The sequence below is a fragment of the Apis florea genome, unplaced genomic scaffold, assembly GCF_048593485.1.
Source record: "Apis florea isolate Af1SG1 unplaced genomic scaffold, ASM4859348v1 contig_2492_pilon, whole genome shotgun sequence".
Taxonomy (NCBI): Eukaryota; Metazoa; Arthropoda; class Insecta; order Hymenoptera; family Apidae; genus Apis; species Apis florea.
In genome coordinates, this window is record NW_028256593.1 from 590,749 (window position 1) to 612,532 (window position 21,784).

General features: G+C 35.7%; 1 protein-coding gene across 6 annotated transcripts in view; it reads right to left on the bottom strand.

The window, feature by feature from the left end:
* Positions 1-21,784, bottom strand: part of alpha-Man-IIb (alpha-Mannosidase class II b) — a 134,720-nt gene that overhangs the window by 19,579 nt on the left and 93,357 nt on the right. For all 6 annotated transcript variants that reach the window (XM_086905883.1, XM_086905884.1, XM_086905887.1 and 3 more), the window contains 2 exons: positions 8,664-8,756; positions 615-787 (listed from right to left, as the gene is read on the bottom strand). In XM_086905883.1, coding sequence (XP_086762009.1) covers positions 615-787; positions 8,664-8,756 — 266 coding nt within the window. The remainder of the gene's footprint in view (positions 1-614; positions 788-8,663; positions 8,757-21,784) is intronic.

Sequence of the window (21,784 nt, forward strand, 5' to 3'; positions counted from 1 at the left end):
GATATATCCTTATCTCCGTTTTCGTGATTTCCCTTTTCATGCTCGCGATACTTCTTCGTCCTCTGTTTTCGATCGTTAAAAAGGAGAAAAAGAAAGAGAGAAAGGAAGGGGAGAAAAAGAGGGGAGAGAAGCTGCTATGGGATATTGCTTAGGGGAGATATGCCTTAACCGTTCTTTCAAGCTCAGGCCATCTTGGCCACCATCGTCCTCCCCTAATAGCATCCTTTACGACTGTCGTCTTCGCGGGCCACGTACACGGTAGCTTCTAACTCGAGCATAAAAACTGATGATGCCTGGGCTTTGTGGCCAGGCAATCGAATCGACTGAGGGGGAAAAGAAGGCGTTGTTGGAGAGGACAAGGTGGTTTTTCGTTGTTCGAGGCCCGCTAATACAGTCGTTCTCACTTTCTTTTCTAAAAATTGTGCTATTTTTGTTATTATCAATTGAGGGGGGGAAGAAGGAAAGAAAGAGGATACGAAGTGAGAATATGAGAATTATTATTAGAAGAATCATCATCAGATTGGTTTATAAATTTAAGTAGAGTAATTAATTGTAGGTAAGAATAGCTGAGCAAATATTCTTTCGAAAGAATCTCTGTTCGATATTACGCTTACCTTTCCCACCAGAGTGACAAAAAGGACACTTCGCTCCAGATGAAGGTCATGTTGGGCCACTGCTGAAGCTTCGAGACCATGTTGTTCAAAATGCTTCTGGTAGAGCTGTGGAAGTACTGCTCGAACGTTTTCAACCATCCTGGATCCGTGTGACTGTGGGGCACCAGGATCACCTGAAATCACGTGAAAAAAAAAAACATCTCACGTTTTCGAGAAATTTACTTGTTGCATATTAAAATTTCATAAAATTTTTATTCATCAAAACATTCAAATCTTGGTTCACATTTTCTACGAACAATGCCAAACAAATATCAATGGATGCGGTGAATCTCACATAAAATACTTAACGCACACGTGATTCAGAACAAGGCAAGAAACAATTAACTGCTATTTATTTTTCTGAAGGAAAAACATAGCGAGAAAAACATAGTTCGAGAAGTGTGATTGGCTAATCCAGCTTACTACTCCTGGCTAATTGGTCGAGTGAAGATCGAAACGGTGGTCTTTTAGGTTATGTAATCTCGCACAACACATTAAACAATGTACGTTGATAAAATTGATGAATCAATTTATGAAAATAAAAAGAAACGTATATTTTAGATATATTCTTTTTACAAACTTTTACGACTCTATAAAGAAAATAAAGAAAATAAGAAATAGATTTTTGATAAAATTTTATGTATGTATTATTATACAAATCATATACGGATAAGAGAGTCTACGTATTTCGAGAGAAAGCACATCATCGAAATACGATTTCGAGAAGCTTCGGTTCCATTCTCGAAGTGTGTCGGATCGTTCCGAGTTCCGTGGGGTGGGCTTAACAAATTTCCAGTGGAGGGAACGAGCAGTGGTTCTCAGCCGACGGTGTTGGACGAGTTCGAGGCGGAAATTCGTTAATTAGGCTGTACCAGCCTCGCCACGATAACGATGTTATTTCGTAATTGATACACTACCGGGTCGAGCCGGTAATGCGGCTGCACGCCGGCCAACATTGCTCGTAAAACAATTTGCAGGACTCATTACGATTTACCATTGCTCGGTACATTCGTGCGCCCCTACTCGCTTGATTGTTGTTCGTACCGTACAATTTCAGTGGGAAAAATTGCCTCTTTTTCTTTCCCTCCTTGCTACCGAATACGGTAAATTCAATTTCCCTAGGGGGACTCTAGGCGATTTCACAAGCGACACCTAGCGAACCGACATAACCTAACTTTTTCTTTGACTAATACGACGATTAACGCGACGGAGAGAGGGAGAGAGCTTGGTACGGATCTGGGTGCACAGCATGCAGATTTCAAAGAGGTGATTTCAAATTGCATTTGAAATTCGTCGAAGTCAATTTGATTTTCGGCCGGGCCGAAAGTTCGCGTTAATGAAAATTCATACCCGTCGGGCCTCGGCTTCAATTTTTCACGTGTCGTGTTCCCTGCTCTACCATCGGTTTTCAACGCGTTTCTTTTATGAATATTTAACGCCGATGCCTGTTTGATCTTTCGCACGGCGCGACCTGTTTCGTTGCATCGTGATGATGGCGGGAGGGGGGGGGGGGGGAAGAAGATTTTCTATCGAGAACCGCTGGCACAAAGGATTACGATAAACCGATATCCATTCGCTCATAATCAACGTCGAAGCCACGCCACGTTGAACTGCGCATACTTTGCCGAACGAATCCCGTTCATTACACGACCTGACGGGAGAAAAATCCTTATGGAGATCATGGCCATGATTTAAATCGATCCTTATACGAATTCACGAAAAATTGTAACACCAAAACGAATTTTATTTTCTTTCGTTTCTGTCGAAACGATAAAGTGATAAACAATTCTTTATCGAGAAAGATGAAATTCTTTAGATATTCCTATTTGGGTTTTTCCCAATTATCAAAGACAAATGTTAATTATAGATCGGTCATGGGATGCGTTTAATGAGCCAGCTACGCGGAAACCTTCGATAATATCGGGCTTGATTCGTATGCATGAGACGATCGTGGCCCAAATCGGACCTCTCCTTTAATGCATTTCCCTAACTCCTTCGTGCTCTGTCCTACTACTCTTCTCGAGTAGAGAGGGAACAGTATAATCCGTTCCATCGCCAGTTTCCCGATAATTTTGTCGATTACTTCTCGAAATCACTGTTATCACCTCTAAGTTGAAGGAATTAGGAAGATGTTTCATATCCAAGAATATTTTCAGTATTATTTTTCTTCTAATTTTTTTTTATGCTAACTGGCTATTTAAAGATATCCTAAGAACCTCGAGTTTAATTAATTAATTAAATATTGCTGATTTATCCATTATTTATAATGTAAATTTGGATTTTTTCTTTCTAGAAACTTGAATTTACCCTAATAACGAGATAAACAACAATTTAGGATCAGCATGGTTTCTTATACCACTACTTTTACTGTTCCCAGTTTTCACGTACTTTCAATATTTCATTTTCGTTCTTCTTTCTTACTTTACTTTTACTTATCTATTTTGTATGCATAAGAAAGCACTGCTATTAGGCAAACAAATAACGCTAATAAACAAGTTGGCTGACGCCAGTTTCTGGTGGAAAGGAAAAGAAGTAAAGGGAAGAGTTACGAAGGTGAAACATAGGTACGACAACCGAGTCGTGAGCCGTTCCATTACATTTCCCTAGCCACGATAGGCAACCGCACCAACATTTTACCAGAGCGAGCTCACTTTTTACGAGGACGTACAATCCAAATGCGTCTCATCTCTTCTTGGAATGTTGTTTATCCTATGATATTTTGCTCTATATTTGCCACCACATGTTTTTTTTTACATTATTTTTTATTATTTTCAACGATAAACGATACATTAATTTCCTGATCGTTGATAATTTCATAGAAAATAATCTAATCCTACGATGATTTACGTATAATGTAATAGAAATGCTATTGTTGAAAACGATAAAAGATTGATTTGTGTGTTATTTAAAATTCCCTAGAACAAACGGGAACACGCTCTCTCTAGACACGCAGTCTAACGTCTTTATCTAGAGATTTCCAAGTCACTCTGCATCACGAGCTCTCGAGGTTAATTTCCGCTCTTGCAACTTGCAAACTTCGTGCAAGTTTCTCCCGGTCTTTCCCGGTGAAAACTAGTTCTCTTTTCAATGATCATCGAGACTCATTCCCACAACTCGAGGAAAAAACGTGTATTCCGGCCAATAAAGTATCGATCGATAAGAGCATGAGATAAATAAATGACGACACAATCGTTTCGAGCAAAAGAAGAAGTGCTATAATAGGTATATAAGATATAAAAATAGGAAACTTAAATAAAACCTTTTTCGAATGAAGAGAAATATTTATCTAACCTCAACGATGTTGATCCAACCTGATTTAAATCTCGAAAGAAATCTAAATCTAAATCGAATAAAAAATCTATAATTTCTCTGGCATCTCCTGAAAAAAATAATGAAGAATCTCACTTATCCTAACCTAAACTCAACAGATGTTGATCCAACCTGATTTAAATCTCGAAAGAAATCTAAATCTAAATCGAATAAAAAATCATCAATCTATAATTTCTCTGGCATCTCCTGAAAAAAATAATAAAGAATCTCACTTATCCTAACCTAACCTCAACAGATGTTGATCCAACCTGATTTAAATCTCGAAAGAAATCTAAATCTAAATCGAATAAAAAATCATCAATCTATAATTTCTCTGGCATCTCCTGAAAAAAATAATGAAGAATCTCACTTATCCTAACCTAAACTCAACAGTTTACTCAACGTAACCTGAACCAACTTAAATTAAGTATACAAAAATGCAATCTAAATCAATCCAAACGAAATTCTCCATCGATCGAAAATCCTCTTAATCTAATATGATGCTTGAACGAATTAAGAAAAGCATTTATCCGATTTATCCTAATTTAACCTGTAATTTAATCTCGATAAAAAAATACAAATCTAATTCCTTTTCGAGATGTATCCAAAACTTTTCCAACCTAACACCATTAATCGACCGAATTACGTGAAAATTAAGACCAACCGGATCAATTAATATACGTGCGCGTTGCGCATCAAGAATTATGGATGACGGCGTTCAATTAATAATTGTTCGATCGAAGGTACGAGAAATGACGGGACAAATATTTGGACGGAAGTGGTTTCCGGACGAGAGCGATTTCATCGAGTCCCAGGAGGCACGTACTTGCACGAAGACTTGGGACGCGGCTTCCCCTCGCTCCTTTCATCGCGCCGGAGTTCAACAAGTTCGACAATACCGGCTCATCAGGCCATTGTCGGCCCGGCACAATAGTGGGCGGTGGCCTTTTCGAAAACGCGCACAACAATACCGATCTAGCCGTGGAATGCATTCCGCGCACCACCTCTTGTCCTTCCTTCCTTCCTCTCTTCGCGATTCCTCCACTTGTTTGCCGATTCCATCGTTCGAATTATCCTCATTTTAATGCAATCCGGGCACCATTTTTTTTTTTCGTTTGCGCTTCGGCTCTTCTTTCGATTAAGCAATTTTTCATGTCTTTCCCCCCCCCCTCCCCCTCCCCGGAATATTGATTAAGGTTTTTCGTTTTTTCCTCTCCTTTTAACTCTTACTTTCTCATTAAAAAAAAAAAAAAAAAAAAAAAACGATTAAATTCGTAATACTTTCAATCTATTCTAGTTTTTAAAAAAGAGTTTTTACGTTTTATAAAGAAGTAGAGGTGAAATAAAATGATGGGTTCTTTTGAGAAAAACCGTTTATAATAAATCACGATACCGTGGGATTCTGTCGAAGCGAGATTTAATTAAAGTGTCTCGGACGATCGTTGCACAAAAATTGCAAATCAAAGGGATCGAATGACAGAGGATTCAGTTTTTTCTCATTTACCTGGTGAATTTTTCTTCGCGATTATGCTCTTACACTTATTCCATAGGTTATGTATGCGCGGAAGGAGAACAGTATCATCTTGTTAGGAAAGATTGGAAAATATTGGCGTGTTTATGACACTCTGGTAGCTTGAATGGACGACATCGAGGTCCATGCGCATAACCTTTCGCATATCTCATCATTGTACACAAGAGAATGTTTTCACGTATAATCTTATCACGATTTTTAGGTTAGGACGTTAAAACTGTTAGGATCATATCGAACCATTAATATTACTTTGCGAAATAAAGATATTAAAAATCTGTTGTATATAAACTCTTTGTGTTTCTTCCAAATATATATATATATATACTTGTGCTTGTACTTTCTAATATCAATTCTGAATTCTCTGCGAGAAGTTCTATTTGTGTCACGAGAACAAGTGTTCTAAACTTTATGGTGATCATAGTTGCAACTATAACTCTTTGTTACATTGTTTGCTTTATAATCAACTCTCAATGTCTGACTTCAATGCTACCATGTCTTGTGTACACTACATTTCTACCTTTGGATCTCTGCTTTCCTTTGTGCTTCTGTATGCTCTGATGCATTGCTCTACATGAACTAGAATCGTGTTCCAGTTGTAATGTTAAAAATAAAAGAGGGGAAGGATAGAATAGGAAAACTTGTTTCATTTCCCTTGATAACATCAGGATAATATTTGTGCAGACTTGATTTGTTGGTTAGGCAAGAAAATGAGAGGCACACAAAAATATCACAATTACAAATAATAATATCATATGTCAACGATATATGTAATACATTTATCTTTACAAAATCAAATCAGATGATGTCATTACAACAGTCTTTCTTTCAATTTCAACAGCGCCATCTATACTTTCATCGTTCTAACTGTTGAAATGTATATAACATCAGTTCCTAATCACATCATTTAATCTTTTCCAACGACCAATAGAAAAATACGAGAAATTTCGATATTCCATGAAAACAATCAATCTTGTTTTTCCATTTTCGCCAATTTTACTCTTCTCCTCTTTGGACAAACATCGAAATTCATCATGGCGGAGGGAATTTTTCACATTAACGAGAAAATATGATCGATTTATCGATTCAATCGGACAGGAAATTCTTGCAAAGGTGATTTATTCTCCCAGCGAACGAGAATTCACGTTCGCGAACTAATTAAGCCGAAATATTTCGAGGATTCGTTAAGGAAGTTTCTCACCGGTGTGGATCCGCCTTGAGGCGAGCACGCATGATACTGACTGAGCAGTGTTGCGTCGTAAACGCGCCTTTCCTACTGCTTCATTACACAAATCGGATTACAGTGGCGCTGTTCATTCTTCTTCGCTGCATTTAACCTCTTATGCGGGATACGTTTGTCGCATAAGCGATCGGTGTAGTGATTGACTTGGAGAAAATCTGTGTTCACCTAGGAACTCATTCGTGACAAATCGATGTAAACTTTGGCTGTTAACGGTTGAACGATAAATATCGATCGAAAATATCGAGGTGTTTAACTTTTTCGATTGACTTTTTTCCGATCGTGATTAACAGTGAAATTATTTAGAGGAGAATAGAATTGTGCGTGTAGTCTATCTTTTATTTTTATTACAAACTAGTTTATTCGCATTACTAAATGGAAAATTCAGATCAATGTAAGTCACATTCTCTGAAAACAAATAATATTCTTATATATTTCTCTTTAGAAGAAACTTTGTAATATTTTAATAGTTTAACAGTGGCTTAATCGATTTATTAACTGAAAATTTGAACAATAAAAAAAAATGTTCAAAGAATGTGTCTAAGAATGCTTTAAGAATTAATTTCTTATTGGTTGAAAAAAAAGTATAATTCAACGAAATTTCAAAAGTTCAATGAATTTTTTTATTATACATTTACCATAAGAAAACATTTAACTTGGAACAAGTAAAATAAATAAAATCACAACTTATTCTATCCTTTTTTTTCTTTTATACGAATTTATCCTATTTATACACTATTCATTATTTTCTAACATTAGTTTCACATGCTATTCGTTCTTGATTTACATATTCACTTCTCATATCATTTTATCGAGCATTCATGATTCACAGTTTCGAGAACATCGTGAAACGCGTACCTTATCGACTGAGTCGGGGATACGTTATCGGCCACTCGTGAGTTGCCTCGTGGAAAAACGGAGATTTCCGTTTTTCATTTCCCCGGTCGAATAAATAAACAAGCTAAATATTGAAAATTCCCTGACGAAAAGAGCCTCGCGGCTCGCTCTTTCTCTCGCCCACACGCGAGCTTTGATGAAACATTCCCATTAACGGATCCCCGTCAAGGGCCAAGGGTGGTCAAGGGAACTGGTGCACAAAGGTTTGCTCGAAAACCGCGACATGCGGGAATTACACACACACACGCACACGTGCAAACTTCAACGGAGTTTTCTCTGGTCAACGGCTCGGAACTTTGTGCTATCGTTTCAACTCTCTGAATCGCGTCAAACTTCGTGGTAAAGTCGGCTTTGCGAACGTTGGCGAAAGGGAAAGGTCATTCCCTGCCTCGGCCTTGGTTATTTGGTGCCATTTTTTGGCACCCTTATAGGGCCATTTTTTGGCACCCTTATAGGGCCATTTTATGGCACTTCTCTTTTTTTTTTTAAGGATCATTTTCTGATATTTCGAAGGGATATTTCGTTGCTGCACTTTGTCTACCTCGAAAATTGTTTCGTAAGAAGATGTTAAGGCAGCGAGTATGTCGTTTAATAATTTAAAATGGTCAACGACGAAAATTACTTATCTGATTCCACTAGTGAAATGTACAAGCAACAATCGTGTTTTCGAAACATACTAAATAGTTACATAGCTTATCCTCTTAAAAAAATTTATACGAGACGAATCTCTTAATAATAACTGTTTCAAAATTTACACAAATTGAACATTTTTATACAATGGAATAATTTACGATTTATTTAAAAAATTTAACAGATTCGGTTTCTATGTAAACGGATATAAACTTTAACGCTTCAAGCGGATATATTTTACGACAAAAGCCTGGCTTTGAAAGGATTAAAGATTCACGTTCCATATCCCCCGGTTTCGAGAGATCCCCGATTTGTCAAGCTCGTAATATTCATTCACCCGTTAATGGGATCGAGGAGCGATGATATCGCAAATGGTGGATGACGACGTTAATGATGATATAATTACCTTTAACGGCGGCCTCGTAGGATCCTTCCTGAGCTCCGCGTAACGAGCCTCGAAGCTGTCGTCCCAATATTCTCGGCTGCGCATCCACGATGGCTGTAACAGAAATAAAAGAGAATGAGTTATACATGAGGTGACGAATTATTCGACAGGTGAGAAAACTATGGAAAAAAAATATTAATAATCTCGTCACTCACGAATATTCGGATTAAAAAATTCAGTGACATTTTTCAGTGACAATTTACTTTGGGGAAAAAAAAAAAAAAAAAAAAGAAAAAAGGAACAAACTTCTTAAATATCCATCAGTCCTGCAAATGGAAATATTAATTAAAAAGTTCAAAAGCCAAAAATGCCATTTTAAATTTTTCGACTCGTGTGGAATTAGACGAGGGAATGAAAAAAATCGATAAAATGAACGCGTGATTTTTATCCAGATGTCGAGCGTTACCAGGCGATTTTTAATTAATAATTAATCACTCGGCTTATCGCGACGAATAACCGACTGGCGTTTGGAACGACTTTAGAACACGATACGAGTGGCTGCATCGATGGAATGAGTCATAGAATTTACCATGTGCGATAAGAAAGTGCGAGATTATTAACATTTGGATGAACGAGGCGGATAATGGGGGGGGGGGAAAAAAACGAAAAATCGCCCCTCGAACAATTCATCCACGTCGAGTCTTGAAAATTGGCGATAGATAATTATCGCGTGAAAATAATTCTAAGTTATAAGTCATGTTGCTTGATAACCGTATAATGTTAAGTGGAACTATGACGATGCAATTTGCGTTAATGGTATGCATTGTGTATTTAATATTATTACGAATAAATGATTATCATTCATATATTCAATCTTCTTATATTTTTTTATATTTGAAAAGAGAGAGAGAGAGAGAGAGAAATTGAGAGATCAACTCAAGTGATTTTGTGACAATTTAATGGTAAAAGTTAAGATGAGAAAGATAATTTTAATACGAAATAAAATTTTACAAATATTTAAATAAACACAGGAAAATTTTTATTTTTATATCTTCTAGAATAAACTTTTAAAGGATCCTATTGCAACCAGTTGGCGTTCAGATTTTAGGCCAGTGGTTCACAACCTGTTGATCGCAGAATATTTATATCTAAAGTGTTTTCGCCACATTTATCTTCAATTCTCAATTTTTAACGTTCATTTATTTTAAAGTAACTACATTATCATACTTCTAAGACTTCAAAATATGCATATTACACACAATTAGTAACCAATCTTGCTAATAATTAATTATTCGACAACAATAAAAATACATTAATTTTTAATATTTTTTTTATTTCACGATAAAACGGAAAGAATGCAAGTTACTTGAATATTTTGAATATTATAAAATAGTGTAAATTTTAAAAAGTAATTCAAAAAAGATTGAGAAACACTGGTTTAGAAGATCGAGTCATTCGGCGACAATGAAGCCACGTTAATTAATTTGAAAAAATTTTTCTCGTTTTATCACAAGTGGGGGGATTAGTTAAGTTACAAAAGAGAAAGATTGAGAGACACTGATTTAGAGGATCGATATCCCCCAAAGCACTTGGCCAACATTTTTTCCGACGTGTTCGTGTCTAGATAACCATTTGGCCAATTTATTCCGATGGTAACCGTGGCATCAGCCTTCTTCTTCTTCTTCTTCTTCTTCTTCTTCTTCTTCTTCTCTGGATCAATTTAGTAGTCAATGACCACTTGGCCAAAGATTTTTCGCGGCAATCAGCCCCGCTTGCCTTCCAAGGCTTTTATCCGCTCGACACCTGGCGAAGCCCTCGAGTGCTTCGATAAGTCAACTTCCAGGCAGTGGCCACTTGGCCAATATTTTACAGAAGCTGGTGGTTGGCTTCTCGCTACTTTTTATCCACTTAATATCTGCCCATTGAGACCCCTCTTCCTGCTCTTTGATTATTAAAACAATTATATTACGGTTTAAGGATGACGTTGCTCGACCCTTGAAATTTCGCAATAGAACTTGAACCGATATGATCGTTTGCTAAAAAAAAAAAAAAAGATGAACTTCGCTCTTCTGAACTTAGTTTTTCGCAAATTATCGATGTTCTCTTCGAGTGGGCGGTTAGTTGGTTAATTGACAATCGAGACTTTTGGTTTAATGAGTTTATTTGGATTGAAACTTGAATCATCGACTTTAATCTTATAACTAAACTGATTCGAATCGATCTTGATTATTTTGGATTAACTTTGCACGACTTTGATTGTCTTTGATTTCAAGTTTCCTTTATAATTATATATTTTATAAATCAAAATTCGACCTGATCATCTCACCAATTGTTTTTAATCATATCTGAATGAAGATATCTGTCTTTCGATCTAATTGAATTGATCTCACTTCAATCGAAATTTGTGCATAGTTGATTGTTAACGAGAAGCGATAGATTAGGTGGGAATTCAACGGGGTTGAATGAAATTTCGAAGGGGTAGGTTGCGTGAAAACTTCTTCTCTCGTTGCTGTTCGCGTTTTCCTTATCGGGTCAGGTATCGTGTCGAGGCAATTACGACGATAATGAAAATACCGTCGTTTAATGAAATGTGAATGGAAGACGAGCGAATTGAAACGTTGTGAACCGAAATGATCATCGAATCTAAAGAAATTCTCGTTTTTCAGGATTTATTCCATTTTTTTTTTTTTTTTTTTTTTTTATTATTGAGGATATACACGCAGCATAAAATGTTAATATATTCGTGGAGAGTCAGTTATTTTTAAAAAAATATTTTATACTATTATATAAAAATTGTTAGGCAAAAATTTCGATTTATTTGTTAGGTTATAAACAATTTATAAATTTACGTTAAAAGTCACTCGTTTAAATTTTTAAAATTAAAATAAGTGTCTTTACACGGACAAATAAATTTAAACAATTGCAAACTCAAAAAATCGAGCATATAAACTATTAAATTAAATGTCCAATAAAATCAAAAATATAATTATATAATTTAACCGACAATCTCATGTGTACCATATTTTATATTTGTTTTCAACATATTAACACCCTTGTTCATAAAATTAAAGGATAATTAAATTCTATAATACGAAAAACTTAAAAAAAATTCTTCTTTTTTAATTTTTATTAAAATTGTCGTAATTCATTTCTGCAAACTTACTCTACAACTTGATAAATTATTTTATCATAAAACGTCCAATAAAATCAAAAACACGTATAATTTAATCTCGTGTATAAATTTTTATATCTACTTTCAACGTATTAACATCCTTGTCCTCCACAAAATTAAAGGATAATTAAATTTTACAATACATAAAAAAAAAAAAAAAAAAAAATCGTAATCTTGGGAAAAATTTTCCTCTTCTTTTTTTCTATTATTTTCTACAAAATTACTCTTAAACACGATAAATTATTTTCACACGTTTTCACACACGTTATAACAAACTACATCTGAAATTCTAGACTCGAGGAAAGACTCGTTCGCTGAAACCGATCCTTTTCCCTTGGTCGATCTGGAATCCTGGAGAAAAACGGTTTCGAGCAATTCGATAGCCATTAATTTGAAGGTGAAACGGGGACATCAGGTGTCTCTTGGGGAAGAGGGATGAGCGTGGAAACGGTAAACGAGCTGACGAAAGGGAAAGGAACGGTTCCAACCGTGGAGGAATTCGAGGGAAGACAAAGTTGGCTAAAAACAATTAGAGATGGAAAAAGAAAGAGATAGAGAGAGAGAGAAAGAGAAAGAACGGAAGTGTCGAGATGGAAGTGACACATACGGACTTTCTGAATGATTTATGGTCTCTGAAGATAGCGAGAGAATACGTTTCACGCCACCGTATTAGGATTTTTGTTATTGATATCTCATTCCATTTATTGTCTCCTCTTATCTGTATAAAAACAAAAATATTATCATTGTATTGAATGATATTTAATTAGACAGATCAAAGATTTTTATTATCTCAGTGTTACTTTTTGTTTCTAACTTTTTCATAATCCATCACGGTTAATAAAAATACAACTGTATTTAACGAATTCTATTCATTTATGAATCTAGTCCATAAAAAAAAAAAAAAAAAAAAAAACGAAATTCGTTTCACATACTTTTCCAAAAAGACATTATCACACCAGTCCAATAACATTCACCAATAAACTATTATTATAATTTAATACTTCGTATTGCTCTCTCGAACAAATTTCATCCTTCGAATCCTTCTAAAGACAAAAAAAAAAAAAAAAAAAAAGGAATCCAATCGTTTAAAGATCGATTCGAGCCGTAACGCAGTTCAGAGAATCCCGGTAGAGATAAACCAGAAGATAGATAGCCATTGAAAATAAAAGAGGAGACGCGTTTATCGTGGACAGCGGGAGAACGATCTTCCTTTGCGGTCCAATTTCGTTAAAGGCGCGAGAAGATCGATCGAGTCGAAAAGAAAAGGGTAGGAGCCGTCGAATAATGCACGGTTGGTGAAGACCGTTTCGATGGATTATAGTCGGGGTTGGAACCGAGCTTTTTCGCTGTTTAATTAACGTCACAGGGATTAACTCTGTTAGCGGGAGAGGTTGGATGATCAACGGATAATCGGGCCTGTCCGCTTGGAGGATCTCCTCCACCGTCCTCGGATTGGTCGGTAGAAATTCAATTTCGCACGTTGGCACAGTTGAAAATATCAGATCTCGGGCGTCGGGATTGCACAAAGCCTGGAAACTCTCGAAACTCGGAGGAAAAGTGAGATTTGGGGACTTTCATCACGTGCTAGGGATTATTTGGGGCGCCACCGTCGCTCAAGGTCGCCAACTTTATTACCAAGACTTTTCTAATTTATTAGAGATAGAGTTCTCCGTCGTATTTCTTTCTTTTTTTTTTCTCTCTCTCCCTCTAATTTAAGTTCAATGAGTGTAGAGTTTCAGTTTAAACTGATACAGTTTATAAGTTAAGTAATGAGAAGATTTTAGTTGATATTATCTTATCTCTGTAGAACAATTTTGCAGCAGAGCTTAGATGTGAAGTTCATCGGTTCCCTGTCACTGGATAGACCCAGATATATCGAGGTATATCGTTGAATTTTGAACGTGTGCTGGGGGAATTTGAGGGAATGAAACTAATGGCAAAGGGATTCTTGGGCGCACGAGGTGAGGTTAGGTTAGCTCCTTATTTATTTTCTCTTACGTTACGTGTGACGAAGCAAAAACTCTTTACAAAACTGATCATAAATTTAACATTCTGGCTACTAGATTTACGACAAACTTTTGACAAACTAATTAATAAAGCAAGATTAATTAATTTAAGATATTTAAGGTCGAGGTTTATTCTTTATCGAAATTAATCCCGTATTCGAAAAGTTTCGTCATTCAGAATCTCAAGAGTTGAACTCCTAACTATTTTCTGCTTCGTTTAATCTTTGAATACGAGATTAATCAGAAACGATAGACAAAAGTACCTTAGATCAGGTCAGGTTAGGTTAGGTTAGGTTAAGTTACGTCGTTAAAATGACAAAACTCCCTTTCTTCCCCGCAACTCACACTCGAACAAAGTTAAATACAAATCGCTTATTATATTCGCCTCCCCCTCCAAATCCTCCATTAAAGAGTAATACCAAGAAGAACATTCGAGTCGATTCAAACAATTGAAACAACGCTTCCTATATCTATCTTTTAATTAAATTCAGTCTCGTTCACGTCGAAAGAGAAGGCCGGTCGACGATCAACCCTGTTTTTAATTAAAGGATCCCGGTTGTGTTTTCTTTCTTTCCCTCTTTTCTTCTTTTTTAAATTGCCACGCGAGAAGGAAATATTTTCCACGGATCGTTTGGCCACTGGCCAAAAAGGAAAGCGGGAGGAAATTCAATTCCCCGTGACTCGCGGGGGACAAGGATACGCGATAATTATTTGCGCTCGGCCCTGGAAATATTAATTTCAAGAAACCCCTTCCCCTACGCGCGGAAGAGGAATTTTCTGGAGGAAAGAGAGAGAGAGAGAGAGAGGAAAAATATAGGCCCTCCTCCTTGCTCGCCTTAAAACTCGCGTAGCCGGGAAATTAGACTTGTATATCTCATTTTTTCGGGGCGGTTTTTAAATTTTCTTTTTAAAAAGTCTCAGCCACGGAAACGTATTATATTAATAATTATATCGGATTTTGTACGAGGATCTTCTTTATCTTTAGAATTCTAATTTGGCGAAGAAATTTTTGAGATTTATTTATTAATTTTCTTTTTTTTTTTTTTTTCTTTTTCAATTGTAACGTGAAATAAAAACTTTGTCGACGTGCGAATTATATGCGGATACATTGGATTGGAATTTGCTTTAGAAAATTTTGTACTTTATTTTTTCTTTGTTGCTTGTTTTTTTTTTGATGGCTAATATTGGGGAGAATTTTGATTTAATTTTTGATCACAACGTGGATACACGTATTTAAATTTGACCATGTTTGTGAATAATTGGAATCGCTCCTGCGATTTTTTTAAATTTATTATACGTACATTTGAATAGAGCGTCGAAAAGATGGTTGAATATATTCAGTATTTGAAGAAGATTACGTATGTAAATGTTGACACGGTTCTACGGTTTTTTCTCGCGAAATTCAAGGATTTTTCATTGGGGGATGAGGAAATATCCCGCCGAGAATAATATTTTAAAAAGAGATATTATTAAAAATAATCCAAAATATGATCAAGAATTTTAAATGAAAGCTATTTTGCCATTATTTATTTCGTTGGCTCGAATAGATAAATGAGAAAAAAATTATTTTAATTTAAAAAAATCTACGTAAAATGGAAAATTTACGCTCAATTCTATGTTGCATTGCGAAAATTTTCAATCATAGCTATTAAAGCAATTTTTCTAATTGGTTTCATTTCTTTCGTGATATTGTATTTATCCTAATTTTCAAATTTTAATCATACCAATCTTCCCAATAGAGAAAAAAATATTTGAAATTTTCCACAAGTAGTACTTTTTATCAATTAATTTTCATCCTTCTTCTAACTGTTTAAATAAATATCGTTATTCAGAATTAATAATAATGACATACAAAAAAAAAAAAAAAAGAATATGAAAATCACTGTTGATTGAAATAGCTGAAGTCAATAGATACATCAATATACATCATCCATTACTACAACAACAAATATTAAAACATATTTAATCGAAATCACACAAATAAGAATGAAAAGTGAAAATCACAAAAATAATCCTAGCATTAATTAAATCCATAATTATATAACACGAATTATCAAAAATAACTTGAACATCACTTGACAAAAATAATACAAATATAATCGATATATTTTCCATAATTATATCGACACATAATTCACACTCAAACTCCATGAAACAAATTACCTAAAATAAATCCCTTTCCTTAAACTCACTCCTCATAAACTTTCTGCAAACTATTTACACAAATTTCTTTCCCATAATACTCTTCTTCATATCAAATGCACCCCTTATCAACAATCTATATATATATATATATATATGTATACATAGTTGCACAACTTTTGGGTTCCATTGCGTAGGGTAAGAGAGTCAATGTATTTCAACAGGCAGGAAGACGGTGAAGTAGGACGTGCTCATCTGTTCCGAGCAGCTGGCTCAATCATGCAGATCACCCTCGCCATACCGTTCGAGGGTAATCTTGGCGCGAGAGTGACTGGAAACCACGAACCATTCCGCGTCAATCATGCGTCAGGAACAAAGGAATGCTTAGCGCACTGGATGTACCCATTTGCCTCCTCCTCCTCCTCGCTTTTGCATCTCCTTTAAACGGGCTATTGCCCCGCACTTATTACCCCGAGCGAGGCTTTCGGCCGAGATAAGATCGTATCAATCAATCCTTGCAACGACGAAGATCAGAGGATCAGATTCCATTCTTCTTTTTATCATATTTATATTTTTTTATGCATATCGTCTCTTTGTCATTTTCAAAATAAAAAATTCTTCTCGCGTTGTTGGAATTATTATTTTTGCAAAAGTTGACGATACAATTTTATCCTCTCTCTGCTTGCTCCTATTAGTTGCACTATTTATTTTGTTTCTTCTTAAAACCGTGAAATCTTGAATTATTGAAACCTTCTTCTCTCGTATTCTTATCGCTAGAATTTTTTTTTTTTATTACTCTATCCTCTCTGGTGGATTCCCCGACTGTACAAAGGTAGCATAATAAATTGTCTTTTAATTGAAGAATTGAATGAACGAATTAATGAAATAATTACTGTCTCTAAATTATTTAATGAATTTAAATTTTTAGTTAAAATTCTAAAATTTAATTATGGGACGATAAGACCCTATAGAATTTTATTTAACTTGTTACTTAATTTAAATTATTTATAAATAAATAATAATTTAAATTTGATTGGGAGGATTAATAAATTTAATAAACTTTATTTTTAAATTTAATTTTGATTAAAAGATATAAAATGATTCATAATTTATAAATATAAGAATAAATTACCTTAGGGATAACAGCGTAATATCTTTTGATAGGTCATATTGATAAAGATGATTGCGACCTCGATGTTGAATTAAGATAAAAATTAAATGCAGGAGTTTAATTATTTAAGTCTGTTCGACTTTTAAAATCTTACATGATTTGAGTTCAAATCGACGTAAGTCAGATTGCTTTCTATCTATAATAAATTATAAATTAATTGTACGAAAGGACTTTTATTATATTATTATTTATATATCACGTACTTTTATTACATCACATTTCCATCATTAATTCCAACTTTCAACTTTCCCCCAAATTCCTCTCTTTATTCTTAAAATCCTTTCGCTACGGGCGACTTTTTCGCCGCTGCGAACCAGCCGCTACACCAAAAATGTGTTTTGATTGAAAAAAAATCGATGACAAAAACAAAATATCGATTACTCATATTTCCAAAGAAAGATACTCGATGTGCAATGACTCCACTCGTCGTATCATGCATGCAGCATCTTATCCAAAGCGACTATAGTAACGATAGGATTAAAGGAGTTTCCCTCCTCCTTACCCTCCTCCCCCAAAATCGAGGTCGAAAACAGAGGGAGAGAAAAATCTGGCTATCGACGCAAACTGTATAATAACCTCGTTATTCCACGTCGATTAATCAATCGTAGAACTCGCGAGGGAGGGAACGGCCGAGATTAAAGGTAATCGAGGGCGGCCATGTAATGGCCGATGACGGGCCACGGTGTGAATTACTTTATCCCGAAAATACGCGCGAATGTACGCAGAGAGAAGGGCGCATTATCGCGGGGGGGCGGTGATACGCGGATCGAAATCAAATTTACGACGCGTGGGGGGATAAATCGCGTTTGCGCGTATCAGCCGCCGCACCGTCGCCACCGTAATTGCTGGCGCCTGCAAATTTAGCGGAAGGATTTTCGATGGAGGAGGATGAGGGGGCGCTTTAAGGAAAAGGGGAATCATGATGCTGAGAGAAAAGTAATTAAATGGGAGAAAAAGAAAGAAATAAGCGAGTGAGTGATTTCCCCGCGTAGTTTTAATATTTTTATTTTATATGTTACGTAAAATTTAGTTGGGATATATTTATATATATATATTAGTTCATAGTTTCCATTAATTCTGTAACACAGATTCTGAATTGGTTGTTTTCAGTGCCTCTAACTTCTTCTACTTCTTCGCTCCCTAGTTCGTTTCTAAAATCAATCCTAAGTATTTTGGTCTGAATGTGAGCCTATAATTGGCTTCAATTCTCTATTATTGGTGGAAATTCGTAAACAACATCCTCCTATGTTACCGTATAATTTTAGATTTAAAATTGTATAAAGATGCAGAGTGGTTTAACAGATCATGTTTGTCTCTCTTTTCGATTGGTTTTAAATTTTAAATTCCAAAGTGTATTTTACATATTCGTATTTCAATGCTTATTCCATTAAATTTCTTTTAAAATTCCGTTTTAACATTCCTTTTGCGTTCACATGTCGCCATATAATCCTACATTTTATTGTTACACATATATTTAATAAATATATATATTTACATTGGTAAATATATGTATAATATAACTTTATATAATGTGATTACATTCTAGAGGGCTCTTCTTACTTGATTCATAACTTGATTCTTAAATATAAATACAAGTGTAAAGGGTTCTTATTTTTCTTGAACGTGTTAAGAGAGAGAGAGTGAGTGAATGAATTGGAAAAGTTTCGAGAATTTCTTCTGTTCAGACGAATCAGAAAAATTAAAATTCTTCTTAAGATTATGAATATGTTTGATTTAATCACTGTCGCAGCGAACAAGCGCCCGGAATATTGGATTGTAAAAGTAGATGAAATACTGCCAGAAACAACAATTTTTCAGGTTTCTGGGTCAGTCGCATAGCGTGTAAGGGCGAAATCGTAGGACTTCGTCGATTATGCTTATTCGATTCGACCGTTGTAATCCCATCGGTGCACAAGGAAAAGGGAACGCGTCCACGGCGCCTGGAGTAGGCTACTTGACCCGCAAACCTTGACCGAGTATCTCGAGCAACCGCCGTCTTCCACAAGCTTTCGAGATGCCCGCGAGTTTCTGCATCTTCTCGATCATCGTCTCCTCTCCATTGATCCAGGCCAGGAAGCGTTCTTCTTCGAATCGTTAATGTCCAAATGCACTCTACTTTATTTACTCTTCTAACGATCGTAAAATTGCTTTGTTCGCCTAAAAGGGCGAAGAAATATCGTGATTCGAAGAGGCTCCAAAAGAGAAGATATTGTGGATTTTATTTATTTATTTTTTCTTTTTAACAAAAAGCTTAGAGATAATTGTTGGATGTTGGAGATGTATAACCTTTTACACTCGATTCCAAGTTTTCCTCTCCAAGATTCAACTTTTTAATATAAACAGCATGGTGATAAAGATTAAACAAAAACTTGTCACTTCGCAATTGAAATTATATCTTACTTACAAAGTTTAAACAGAAATATTACAAAGTTGACAACATTCCTTGAAATTTTTTCCATTTATTATAAATTACTTCTCGATCGAAACAATAATTACTCCCGCCACAAACTAAAGAGAAAACTGTGCTAATAATAACTCGCTCACGACGCCATTGGAACCGTGAAAAATTCTCGTTTTTCTTTTCTTCTCTCTCGTTCGAATATGCAAATACGCAATGCACGGGAGGAATGGAACAGGATCTTGATCAGGAAAGGTGGCTTTCATCGTAACCGGAACGTGGTTCGACGACGAGGATGTCGTCGAAGCGAAAGAAGACGAACGAGATGGAAAAGGGGGGGCGAGAAGATGTAGGCTCTTTCCTTCCGCTGAATTCTAAGGTATCGACTTTTCAATTGGGTCACGTACACCTGTACCCAATGGGCGCGTACGTGTGCACAGATGCGTTGGGAATACAACCTTCCTCCCCCCTCCTGATGGAAATTGAAAAATACGAAGTGAAAATCACGGCTCCCAGAAATTCTAGGATTCGATTTTTGGGAAACCAAATCCTCGAAGCGAATGACAGGATCGTGGCAATTCTTGTTCGTGTATTGGAAAGCTGCTTTCGAAAGTGAAACTCACGATTTTTAGTTCGATTCGAGTTTCGAAATGGTTGGATTTCGAGTGTCGAATTAAATAAAAGAATCGCGAGTTCTTTCTTTTTTTTTTCGTTATTGGGATATTGCTTTCGAAAGTGAAAAAAAGCTTTTTCCATTTTTTGAAAAATTATTTTCCTCGAATATAATGGACTTCATGGAAAATAGACAACGGGATCGTTGAAAATTACCTTTTGATTAAAGTAAAAGTCACCATTTTTCAGAAATTTAAAATTTGATTTTCCACCATTGAATGATGGAAATGGATAACGGGATCGTGAATCTTTGAATGTTTCTTTTAATATTAAAAATCACGATTCCCAGAAATCGATGATAGAACTCGATTTCGAACTTTATAAAATTTCGATTTTTTAAAAAATTATCCTCGAGAAATAATTGAATTTGATATAGGAAACGGGATAACAGAATCGTGAAAATTCCTTTCATCTTTGAAATTTGGAAATGGCTCGACAGTGGCGCCACGTTTGAGCGTTGAAACGTAGTGGTATTCCCGGCGTAAATCGTGCCAGCGATGGAGAGACAGAGCGGGAGAGACGCGGTGAAAAAGATATGAAACTGTTATGACCCGACCAGCCTCGATCCATAAATGTTTTACGACCGCGATATTGTTGTCTTCTGTGCGAGTATTTCGTGTTCACGACACGGTGCGATCCTCCTGTACGAGACCGTTAACCTTTGGAATATCGCTCTTTCGAAGGTCCCTTCTGAATGGCACCATAATGAACGCGTTTTAAAACTTTTAGCACCATCTATCGATATTATTATTATTATAATAGCTTATGTTACAGAACAACAGAAAATATTAAGAGATAATTGAAACTAGTTTAGATTTACAATAAATTTTTGATATTTCAAACTATTATTCTTATTATTATTCTATCTATCTATATTCTAGTCATAATATGTTATCGTTAATAATTCATAAATAATATAAAATCATTTCCTTGTAACAGATAACCTATATAAATTCTCAATCTTCTATCAAATCCATCGAAACCAAAATTCAAAATTCCACTAAGCTATTATACTAGATGTAAAATTTTAAAACCGTTTTTAAATCCAAAATATAATTGTTTCCAACTCGTCGTTGTAAAGTAATTGCTACGAACCAAAAAAAAAAAAAAAATCATTATTCACTAGAGAAAAGTCCTCAATACGTTATTCAGACTAAAAATTTCTACAAATCGCGCAAAATTACAATTACCCCCTCGTCATTATGAGAACCTCTGCATTATTCGCAGAACACCGGTGAACCGATTTCCAACACAAAATAGTACGCGAACCAAAGTGCCTATCCGCTCGATCACACGTATTACAGACTTCACTTCTGTCCCATCAAAAGCAGTCAACCACGAAACCTTCCATTTCCCTCCACCTAGGGAGAACCCTCCTTCAACTAGGAAACTCATCCTTTCCCCCCTCCTTCTCTTCCCTCCCTCCCCCCCAATCCGCATCGCTGCGAAAGTTTACAGATGAAGACTCGCAACGGTCGCATCATGTATAGGTGGTGGACAACACTGGCGAAGGAAATTTTCACGAGAGACAGAGACAGAGAGGCGCGAGTGCGCGTCGACCGCATTACTCATTCGAGCGAG